The sequence below is a fragment of the Neophocaena asiaeorientalis genome, unplaced genomic scaffold (assembly GCF_003031525.2).
Source record: "Neophocaena asiaeorientalis asiaeorientalis breed wild unplaced genomic scaffold, Neophocaena_asiaeorientalis_V1.1 scaffold43, whole genome shotgun sequence".
Taxonomy (NCBI): Eukaryota; Metazoa; Chordata; class Mammalia; order Artiodactyla; family Phocoenidae; genus Neophocaena; species Neophocaena asiaeorientalis.
In genome coordinates, this window is record NW_020173674.1 from 5373807 (window position 1) to 5385167 (window position 11361).

At 60.0% G+C, this 11361-nt stretch overlaps 1 protein-coding gene across 4 annotated transcripts; it reads right to left on the bottom strand.

Annotated features, from left to right (window-relative positions):
* Positions 1–1991: 1991 nt before the first annotated feature.
* TBC1D10C (TBC1 domain family member 10C) lies at positions 1992–11289 on the bottom strand. 4 transcript variants are annotated; one of them, XM_024748714.1, is made up of 10 exons: positions 11158–11289; positions 10747–10925; positions 9899–9998; positions 9566–9673; positions 9373–9479; positions 9051–9165; positions 8289–8354; positions 7994–8183; positions 6378–6532; positions 1992–6078 (listed from the first exon to the last, which is right to left on the bottom strand). In XM_024748714.1, exons 2-10 carry the CDS (start codon positions 10920–10922, stop codon positions 5731–5733), a joined length of 1365 nt encoding a protein of 454 aa, XP_024604482.1. In that variant the 5' UTR covers positions 10923–10925; positions 11158–11289; the 3' UTR covers positions 1992–5730. The 4 variants fall into 4 exon arrangements, with proteins under 4 accessions (XP_024604482.1, XP_024604483.1, XP_024604485.1 ...); XM_024748715.1 differs by having other exon boundaries at positions 11176–11227; XM_024748717.1 differs by lacking the exon at positions 8289–8354.
* Positions 11290–11361: the final 72 nt, after the last annotated feature.

Genomic DNA, 11361 nt, shown 5'->3' on the forward strand with positions numbered 1-11361 from the left:
CCCAACCCTGCCAGAGGCAAGGCGCCGGGGGGGGGCCAGGGAGAGACAAACAGAGACAAGCAGAGGGACAGACAGGAGACCTTCGGAGACAGTAAGTCGAACAGTGGGCCAGGTTCTAACGGATAGCGATCGTCAGAAAGGGTCACAGACTAAGGGGCCGCGGTAAAGAAAAGACAGAGGACAGAGGGGGATAAATAGAGAGAGACCCATAATGGAAGAGAGATGGAAAGAGAATAGAGGGGGAGGGGAAAGCTGGAGCCGGCAGAGACTGGTACCAGGGCTTGCCCTCAGGGCTGGGGTGGCCGGGAGAGCGGCTGGAGCACACAGTCCGGAGCCCTAACCTTGGATGGAGTCCTGAGCTCCCCAGCACCCGGGGCCGCAGCTGTCTGCCAAGGAGCACTGTGCCGTACGGCAGCAAGCACTCCCAGAAAGACCTTCTTGAACAGGGGTCCCTGTACATCTGCGGGGTCCCCTCCTCATCTCTCCCAGCCCCTCCAGAGTAGTGGCCACTAGGTAAGACGCCCCCCACAAGGGCAGTCCCAGTTCCCTGGGATACCCTCTGCCCTGCTGGGGGCCAAGAGGGAAGAGGGTGGCCAGGCTGGGAGTTCCAGTGGGTCTGAGCACAGCAAAGGAAGGGGCTTGTCTACACGATCTGCCCTGCCCATCAACACCCAGGTCAGCTGGACATCCACAGTTATACCCACAATCTCCCCAAAACGCACATCCTTACCCCCAGGTGCACCCATCCAAACACCCACAAAAGCACACCTCAAGAGACCTGGATCACAGCCACATATTCACCCCAAGAAACACACCCAGAGATTCATACCCTCGCAAGTGTTGTCCCACTAGGTGGATTCCGATCCTAGATCCAGCTGTCGGGCCTGGGCACCGCCCCTTCCTGCCTGACTGAACCTCCCTCTCCTCCTAACTTAAATGGGTCTAGTTACCATCTCATAGGACTGCGATGAAGATTATCACAGCAGCCTGAGACCAGCACACGTAGGCTGTTGTTGCAATTCTCCCACCTCACCCCCGCAAACTCAGACCCTCTCTCCAGGGACACCCCCCGACTGTTCCCTAGAGCCTCCTGGGCTGGGGGAGTGTACTGACGGCCCCGCAGCACTTGTGGAGGCAAAGGTGGCTGCTTTGGCCCCTTTCTACAACCGTACACAGAGCAGCCTGTGAGGAACCACCCTGTCTACCAGTGGAGGGACTCAGAGAGGAGAAGTGACTTACCTGGGGCCCCCCAGCCCAGCCCACATTCCCCACACAGCTTTCCAGGGCTGCTCTGGGCTCCCCAGCACCAGATCCACACTCCACTCCTCCCTGTGGCCAGCCCAGCCTCCTGGAATGAGGTGCGGCCACCCAAGAAGATCCATCCTCTTGCTGAGGGGGTAACCTGAGCTCCACGGAGATCCACGGGAGGGAGCAGGGTTGGGGCATGGATGTCACCAAAGAGCATGAGATCTGATACTTAACAAATATTAAAAACCAAAATCCAACAGAGTAAATTTTAAAGATCTTATTGGCTTTATCCAGCGGTTCATGAATCGGGCAGCATCCCGTCTAGCAGACAGAAAGGAGCTAAAAGAAGTTGTGTAAAATGCAAGACTTTTATAGGCAGAAGGGAGCAGACACAAAGAAGTTACACTTAGGCAAAAAAGTGGGTTGGTTCTTGCAAGATCACTTTCTTTTAGGCAATAGCAGGGGTCTATCAGGCAGATGAACCTGCTAGTGCTGGTCAGGCAATTCCTGATTGACTGGTTTAAGATACAATTTCCAGGAGAGCCGAAACTGTAATCAAGTTATCTCGGTTTGGTGACAAAATGACTCCACCTTGGGCCTGCTGTCTTGTTTTTTGCTTTTTTTTTTTTTTAACTCTTTTAAAAATTATTTATTTATTTATTCATGTTGGCTGCACTGCCTTAGTTGTGGCATGCGGGATGTTCAGTTGCGGCATGTGGGATCTTTAGTTGCGGCATGTGGACTCTTAGTTGTGGCATGCATTCGGAATCTATTTCCCGAACCAGGGATTGAACCTGGGTCCCTGCATTGGGAGCACAGAGTCTTACCCACTGGACCTCCAGGGAAGTCCCTGCTGTCTTGTTTTTAACCCAAGCAGTGTAGCATCTGTGGACTCAGTTTTCTCATCCTCAAATGGGGATTATAGTGCATACTTTAGCCCAGGCTTGGCTGGACAGGGGGCACCTGGCAGAAGGTAGCAGTGCCAGCAAACGGTTTTGTTTTTCTGGGTTTTTTTGTTTTGTTTTGTTTTGTTTGCGGTACGCGGGCCTCTCACTGCTGTGGCCTCTCCCGTTGAGGAGCACAGGCTCCGGATGCGCAGGCTCAGCGGCCATGGCTCACGGGCCCAGCCGCTCCGCGGCACGGGGGATCCACGCGGACCGGGGCATGAACCCGTGTCCCTTGCGTCGGCAGGCGGACTCTCAACCGCTGCGCCACCAGGGAAGCCCCAGCAAACGTTTTTTGACTTGTCCCAGGCACTGTACAGAGGACTTTATGTGCCATATCTCACTTAACCCTGTTGGGTAGCAGTTATGAGTCTCTGCCTTTTGCAGATGAGGCAGTGGAGGCTCAGAGAGGTGATGTGATTTGCCCAAGGTCACACGGCTGGTGAGAGGCAGGGCTGGGGTCTTCCCTCTGCCAGAGTGTGTGTATACATGCACACAGAGCAGTGTGGTTCTGTGCCCGCTCCCAGACTGCCCTGGCTGGGCACCGGCCGTGATGGCGTTTGCCTTGTGGACGCAGGGAGGAAAATCAGGGTTGGGCAACTGCAGCTCAGCACAGGGCCCTGGGAGTTGGGGCAAGCAGGCTGGCAGGGCAGTCTTGCTCTGTTTGTACCAGGAGAGCCTGGAGGTCACCTGAGGCTGAGCTGGGCCAGGTAGGCGTGGGGTGACGAGAGGCAATCCCTGGGTGACTACCCAGCTTGACTAAACAATAACCATCATAGAAATGAGACAGGTAAGAGTGCTCTTGGGACTAGGGTGGGAGCTGTTATTATCCTATTATCTGTAGGAGGAGACTGAGGTTCAGAGAGAGTGAGAAGGCCATTCCCATGCAGGGACTTTGCAGGGAGTCCAAGCCTGGCCTCCGGACAGTGTGGGATGGGGGGACTTATGGGGTGGGTGGCAGTCGAGGTGGAGACCACGGCCCCCCACACGGGGGTCCATTTGCCCTTCCACTTCTTTGCTTGACCCCCACTCCTGTCCCCTGGGCTGACCCCAGCCGATGGACATCGCTGGGTGCCATCCCAGCTTTGGTCCCCACAGGCTGAGTACTCTCAGATGCGTGCCTCGCCTTCTCTGAGCCCCTTTCCAGGCAGGTCTGTGGGGAGCTGGGGCTGCTAGGTTCACTGAGTGTGGTTGTGCAGGTTGCTCACTGCACAAAGGTACCCTGCTGAGTGGTCACTTCCCTTCTGTCCTGCAAGGGATGCATGTACCTGGGGGAGGGGCATCTTCTCCCAAGGAGTGCACAGGAGCCATAGGGGGCTAGCGCAGCCCTGTGGGAACAGCGTGTGTAAAAAAGCGTTCCGACAAGGAGGGAGCTGGTCCTCTTTTGGTCTGACCCCTTGGCTCAGGCCTCCCAGATGGATGGCTGATAACGGGACCTGCAGAAGGACTGCCCAGAAAATGCTTCCCTCAGTAGACAAGGCAGTGACTCAGCCCCAGCTCGAGAGGCCCCTGCTGGAGACCACCTGCCCCAGGGTCTATATCCAGGGGGAACGACTACCACGTGGCCTCTCCTTCAGACTCAGCAGCCCTGGTGCCAAGGCTGCTGCTTTCCTGCTCCTCTACCTTCGCAGCAGAAGAGCTGAGCGCACGGAGGGCAGGGAGTGCAGGGCAAATCCCATAGACTTCCTGCAGGTTCCCCCACCTACCTGCTCCCAGCAGAGAGTCCATGAGACACCCGCCCTAAGTCTAAGGCGTGGTCTAGCTGGCTCTGCCCCTCACTGTGATCCTGGGCTGGGCGCTCAACCTGGCCATCTCCCCCTTCTCTAAAGAGGCTCTCAGTGCCACCTGCAGAGAGAGGGTGTGGGGGTCCGAGAAAGGGTCCGTGAACTGCAGGGGACTGTGCTATTATTAAGCTCCAAGTACGCTAGTGGGGTGGGGAGTGGGGAGGGAGGGCTCAGGAAGCTCTCTTTAATTCACAGGAGCCCAGCCCCTGGCCCACACTCAGAACCCAGGCTGGGGCGAGACTGGGGCAGTGGGAGAGAGAGTAGCCCCAGGATGGCAGAGGGAGGTGGGTGTCAGGTTCGTGGCTGTTGATGCGGGGGTAGCGGTGAACCTTGGGTCTGCCCTGGGCAGCAAAGCTTTGGCCCAGTTGCCTCCCCTCCTGAGCCTTAGTTTCCCCCCAGGTAAACTTCAGCTCTGGGTCTGGACCTCCGTGAGTCCCTCCTTCAGGGAGTGGGATGGTCTGCCCAGGACCCAGGGCCTGGCCAGTCACACAGTCAGCGCCACAAGAGTATACGTGGAGGGAGCGTGTTCCTGCAGCCGTGGCCCTGTCACTAGATCTGAGGGTGCCAACACTCCAGCTCAGCCACTGAGAAGGATGGATCAAACACTCCACCATTGCGACTTCCCTGGCGGTCCAGTGGTTAAGACTCCGCGCCTCCACTGCAGGAGGCTCGGGTTGGATCCCTGGTCAGGGAACTAAGAACCCACTCCACCATTTAAGTGGGACTGCAGACACTTTCTCCGGGTACTCCCCCTCCTCCTCCCCCCTTCAGGGGAGGGCACCCAAGGAAGCAGGGAGGCAGGGCACTGGGAATGGGCCCTGCAGGAACATAAGCCTACGTCAGAACCAGCCCCGTTGTCCTGGCGATGGCTCCTGTCCCAGGCACCTCAGGCACCCACAGGGGCAATTAGCGAGTGTGGGAGGGGTTTCCACAGTGGCAGTCCCCAGGGGGTGCGGCTGGGGCTTAGGCAGGGGGCAAGGGCTGGCGGGCCCTTCCTCCTTTGTCCGGGCACACTAGGCCTTTGTTCTCAGCTGGCTCTCTCTGAGGACAGGACCAGGACCATGGGTGGGGGGCGAACTTGCCTTAGAGTGTCCACAGCCCTGGGGGGAATCCTGAACCAGCAGGGAGAGGGAGCAGAAGAGGGGACAGAGTCCCACTTCTGGGCCCAGCACCCACTTGGGGAGCCCTCCTCCCCCAGGTGCAGAAGCCTTCCCTGACCCCAAGAGGCTGGGCACTGCAGCTTACCATTGGCTCCTGGTGCTGGTGAAGACCTTCCAGCAGCCAATGGGCAGCCTCAGTGAGCCCTGAGGAGCCAGGGCTGGGTTCGGAGGGGTGGGGCTGTGAGGGGAGTGAGGGCCGGAGGGGAAGGAGCTGCTGGTCCGCGGTTGAGGCTGGAAGGCGTTCCATCTGACTGCATACGGGCTTCTGCTCAGACTTTATTCCAGGCCTCCTCAGGAGCCTTGGGGTCCCCTAAGCCCACCCTGTGCCCCTAACCTCACCCTCCTTCAGCGCCAGCTTGATGCTTGCAAGGGCCCAGGCAGCAGGACAGCTCCGTGGGCGGATGACGGGCCTGGGTCCTCAAAACCTCACTCTCTCACCTTCCTTCCTCCTCGAGCCTGACAAGTCCATGGGAGAGAAGCTGAGGCATCCATCCCGGCTGTAAAGTGCAGTGCCTACTTGGAGGCTGGCATCCACCGTTCAGGCAACTGGGGTTGGGGGACCCTGAGTCTCTGGTACCCTCAGAAGTGGGACCTTCAGAATCGGGTGTCCAGGGAGGAGGTGGAGCCTCGATGGGACCTGGTGGGGCTCTCGATACGGGGGGCCCTGGACCGAGTCAGCAGCCCATGGAAAGTCTTGCCTCGGGTCTGGGGCTTGCGCCGCGGCGGCCTGGGCTCCTCCGGGGGCTGAACCACGATGCGGGGTACCTCGGGCCTGGTGGCTCCCCAGGTTCCTGCCAGCTGCTGGGCCTCAAAGATGGCTTGGGCCCCAGGCAGGCGGGCCTGCGGCCTCGGGGGTGGCCCAGATGCCGACGCGGGCAGCTGGACCAGCTGGGCCTTGATCTCCCGCTGCAAGTCCTGTTCGGACAGGGCCACGCTGTGCACCTGTGGGGAGCAGTTGATACTGAATCTGCCTGGCCTGGGGGAGGGCAGGAAGCGATGAGAGCCCTGTGGGGCGGGCAGGACATAGCCGCAGGAAGTGGCTGAGGGCTGAGGGACTGACAGACAAAGAGACTAAAGGAGCCACCGAAAGCCACTTGAGGCCTGGGGTTTCCACATTCTCTGCTGCTGAGAGGACAAGAACTGAGCCCCGGTTCTTACTCTGACTTCCCCCTCTGGGACTCAGTTTCCGCAACTGTGCAGGGGGGCTGGGCCATTGCAGAGGGCGGGCAAGGGGCACCCACCTGGGACATGAAGACCTCCTCCTGCAGCTGGGTGGGCGGGATGGCTCGAAGGGCGCCGAGCGTCTCCAGGAGCCCCGGGCAGGCCAGGCGCTGTTCAGTGGTGCCCAGTGCCAGGCGTACCAGTGTCAGCCCCACGCGGAACAGCACCTTCACACCTGCAGGCCGGGGGCTCACTCAGTTGGGGGGCCAGCCCTGGGCTTCCTCAGTCTGCACCTGAACCTGCCCTCAGCCAGACTCCTTCCACCCTCCTGCAGCTCTGCTGCCGTGACTCAATGACTGAGAGTACGGTGGCAATCTGAGAGCTCTGGCCAGCATGTCTCAGCAGCCACAGACACTTCTGGGCAGAGCAGCCTGCCAGGAGCCAGGGGCTACTGAACGCCTCACGCCAAGCCTTCTCATTCTGGGCCTCAGCTCCTCGTCCCTCCAAGGAGGGGCTGGGTGGTGACGTGAAGGCCTTTCCAGCTCAGACCTGTGACCTTCTGATTCTAGAAAGATTCTAGCCAGAACTCCTCACCTCTAAGCCAAGAGCATAGGACACACATGCACACAAACACGCACACACGCACACACACACATGGCTGTGACCTTGGGCCTGTTCTTGGGGCCTCAGAATTCCTTCCTGGTAGCCTCGGGTCTGCTGAGAACAGCAGTCAGGGGACCAGCGAGGTCTGGTGACAACTGTGACTTGTAAAGGGACAGCAGCGACTACTAACGGTGTCACCGTTATGAAAGGGAGCCTGAGGCAGAGGGCAAGGGTAGCTCAGCCACCCTGACGGGGGGCCCTGCCCTGCCCCGCCCTCAAGGTCTGAGTCTGCAGGGGAGGCCATGTAGATGGCAACTTGGACACCCGTGGCCAGAGCTCTAAGCCAGCCTGAAGCCAACTGGGCATACAGCAGGTGCTCAATAGATGTACTGATTGATTTCTACCATTTTTTGGTCCAACCACCCTGCTCTTGGCCTGGCACCTCTCCCATGTCCGCACCCCCACGTCAGTCGTCTGCAGCCTGGCCTCTCCGCCTCCACACTGGCCCTGCAAGTTTGCCTCTTCCATAGAGCAGCCACGAGCACCTTTAAACAGCACTCTCCTCCTCCCGCCCCCCTACACTCTGGCACATCCTTTGTTTTATTTTCTTCACAGAACTTCTGACAATCTATAAATATCTTGTTAATTTAGTACCGTCGCCTCCCATCCCCACTTCCACCAGAATGTAGGTCTCACTCACTCAAGTGGCCCTGGCTTCCAGAGCAGCGCTGGCCTCCGAGAGCGCTCACCAAGGGCCCATGGGGCTCCATCGGCCATGCCCCCACTGTGCCCAGTCCCTGAGCTGTCTCACTGCTGTGATCTCTGCAGCGCCCCCCGACTCCAGCCCTCCCCCAAGCAGATGGTGCCCTCCCTGTGGTGGTCTCACTGCTGGGGGTGGGGGCTATCATTCATTACACTGGTGATCCGTGGCCAAGGGCTGGGCTGTTTCCCCAGAGCCACAGGGCGCTGTCACCCTCGGCACACCCCAGCACCCAGACCCCAGGCCAGGACTGGCAGTGGCGGTGGGGCAGAGCAGAGCTGGCGCCCGAGGCTCCCGGCCCCAGTTCCCACGCCTGGCCAGCCACACACTCACCCTCGCTAAGGAAAGCGTCCCAGACACGCAGCACCGTGGGGAAGGGCAAGGAGCGGGCGAAGAGGCACAGGAACCACTCGGGCAGGTAGAGCAGGGGCCCGACGCCCGCCTGTCGCAGGTGTTTGTGCACGCGCGGGAGCAGCCGCCGCAGCAGGGCCGTGAACACCTCGGCGTCCAACTGTACACCCTCCTGTGGCCACGCCCGTCAGCATCTCCACTCCCGGTCCCCAGGCCCCTCCCCACCCCCCACCCAGCCCCTCCCCCTGTGCCCCCTGGCCCCATTCCAGCCTCTCACCATATGGGGCCCGTAGTAGCCAGGGAGGTAAACCTCGCAGATCTGTACCAGGCACCAGAAGGCCTCCTGGGGGCGGGCACAGGCCTTGAGTGCCGACCGCAGAGGGGACCACGGAGGGGACCGCAGGGCGGGGGAAAGGGGTGCAGGGGAGGGAGGGTCTGGACACCATCTGGGGTGACTCTGGAGCCAGGAGCCTGGACTCAGTGCTGGGGCTGGTAAGGAGGGGCAGGTCTTACCAAAAAGCTTCCCGTTGCCCAGATAGAGGCCTACCAAGGGGCGTAGGGAGTTGGAAGTCACAGGGCTCAGGGGGTTGAACTTGAGGGTCACAGGGTAGGGGCTCACTGGTCAAGGCTAGGGAGGGTCCCAAAGTTCAAGTCTTGGGTTCTTGGGGTCACTGGGGTCAGGGATCATGGTCACAGGGTTCAGAATCAGAAGTCATGAGGTCAAGGTAATAACAACCAGACTCCTAGATCATTGGGGCAAATGTCAGGGCTCAGGGTTCCATGTTCCTGCAGTCAAGGTCGTTGGGTTTGAAGGTCGCTGAGGTTGGTGGTCATGAGGCCCTGGGTCACTCACTAGGACAGGTTTGGGTAGGAGTCAAGGATCCCAGGTCCCTGAGGCCAGGGTTCCTGGGGATAGAGGGGTCATGGGTCCAGAGCACAGGGTTATTAGGTCCCTAGGTCACCAGCGTTGGGGGTCATGGATCACTGGGGTTAGGGGGTCAGGGTCTTGGGTCTCCGTAGCAGGGTTGAGGGTACTCACCTCTGGGGGCAGATACATGAGCAGCACGGCAGCCACAGGGCCCTGGGCCTGGCAGTAGCCCTGTTCCGGCCGATACAGGGTGTAGGCCTTGAGTACCTGGAGGAGCCCCTGCTGCCTGTGCCAGAAGACCCCGTTAGGGGCCAGTCCTCTGGGCATCCCTTCCCCACCCTCTGGTGGCCCTTGCCCAGGCCTCAGCCCCCTGAGGGCCTTGCTGGGTCCTTTGAGATGCAAAGATATAAAGCTGGGGCAGGGGGGTGGGTACTAGGCCAAAGCACCTGGGGGTTGTGGGGCTGGGGGTCCCTGGGCATCACTGGCCTCATACCCGTGACCCTGGGGTGACACAAACATCTCATGAAGAGGGAACTGGCGGTGCAGGTCCCTGCCGATGGTCTCCATCCACTGTGGGTCCCCAGGGGCCTCAGCCAGTTCCTGTGGGTGGACAAAAAGGTAAATGTGAAGGCCCAGAGTGGTGAAGGGCCAGGGAAGGGAGGTGGGACCCCTGCCAGTTCCCTCACCTGATAAGTGTCACGGCTGTTCTGCTGACACACATGGGCCCCGCACAACAGGGGCCAGCACCGGGCCCGCAGGGCCGAGGGGATGCCTTTCCGGCACTGCATCTTTACCTGTGGGTGAGGCCAAGGGACCCCGTTAGGCCAGCCACACCAGCTTCCCCTGCTCCTGTCGGCAGGCCCCAAGCACAACCTGTCATCAGGCAAGAGCCACTTTGGGTAGCAGGGAGAAAAGGCAGGAGGTACTGGGACACGGGAGGGGTGAATTTTGCCTGGGCATGGGCCGAGGCAAAGGGAGCTGAGCCACGGAGGCCTGGGTGGGACCACTCTCCCCCTCACCTTCTTGTACCGCCGAGACATGGTTTTCTCCCAGTGTGAGGTCATCTCTACCCACTTCATCTCCCGCTGGCGGATAAGGTCTGCAGGAGGGTGACCTGGCCTGGGGACACATGGCACAGGTGTCCAGGCGCTGGGCAGCTGTTACCCAGAGCCCACATTTGCCACCCTTCATGCTACTTGGGTGAGCCTAACTCCTGGCCCTGGAGATCTCTGGGAATCTCTGGGGCGGGGTGGGGACCTGTCACCCAGGAGTTGCCAGTGGTTGTCATGGGGACAGGAAAGGATGTGGCTCCGATGTGGGTGGAAGCAGGAGAGACTGAAGGGGGTGTGTAGGTGTGTGTTGAGGGAGGGGCTTGTTGATTGTCCCCCAGGATAGGGACACAGACAAGTCATCAGGGAAGTTGGGTAGACAGAGTCCTAGACTAGAAGCCAGGAGTTGTGAGTTTGGGTCTGATTCTGTCTCTGATCTGCTGTGTGACCTTCCTATCTGTTTCTGGACTTGTCTTCCTGTCTGTACATGAGGAATGCAGAGGATTGGTGGGAGAAGAAGTGCGGGTTCTGTGATCTGGATCTGGGATTCCCGGGCCAGATTAAAAGGGGAAGAATGTTTGGCCCCAGAGGTGGGTGGAAACCCTCAGAGACTGGGAGTAAAAGAGACATACAGGAGCCACCCCCCGCAGCCCTGCTAACCTTAGGATTCCATCTGGAACCCGAGAAGGGATGATAGTGGCTGAGTCCCCAGACCTGCCCAGGACCCTCGAGGTTGGACCTCACTCTAGAATTCAGCCCTCAGCTCCCACCCTTATTCCCAGCACCCCACCGCCCTACCCCATCCCTTCCCTACTTACCCTGGCTCTGCTGAGCTGCCCCCAATGAAGCCATAGCGGTCAGCCTGGCGATATGGGCCGGGCCCACTCAGCTCTGAGTCAGACCCCAAAGAGCTGGAGTCATCCTGCAGCTCACCAGGCTGCACCAGGTCCTCCCCCAGGGCCTGGGCCATGGTGCTGCAGACGCCTGATGCCATAGGCTGCAACATGTGGGGAAAGCCAATATGAGAGGCAGCTCCTAGCCAGCCTGGGGCCTGGGCTCCTATCCAGCCAGGCCCCAGCCCCAGGACCTGACTGCGTGGTCAGAGGGAACAGATTTCAGGGTATCTCTCCAAGCCCCTTCTGTCCCCTCTTCTCTTGTGGGGTGGGGGTGGAGCATGGGCCCAGAAGTGGCAGAAAGGCCAGGCCCCTGTCCCCTGCAGCCCAGCTTACCTCCTTGCTGCACCTCACCTCCTCCTCTCACTTCCTCCTCAGCCACAGCTTCGGCAACCAGCCGGGGGGCCCCTCCTAAGTGCGTGTGGGGGGGTAGTTACCCCTTCCTGTCCCGGGCTCTTCCGGCCTGCCCCACTGGCCCTGGGCCATGGGCTCCTCCCACCATCCCGGTGGGCTGGGTGGGTGCAGGCTTGGGTTCCTGTG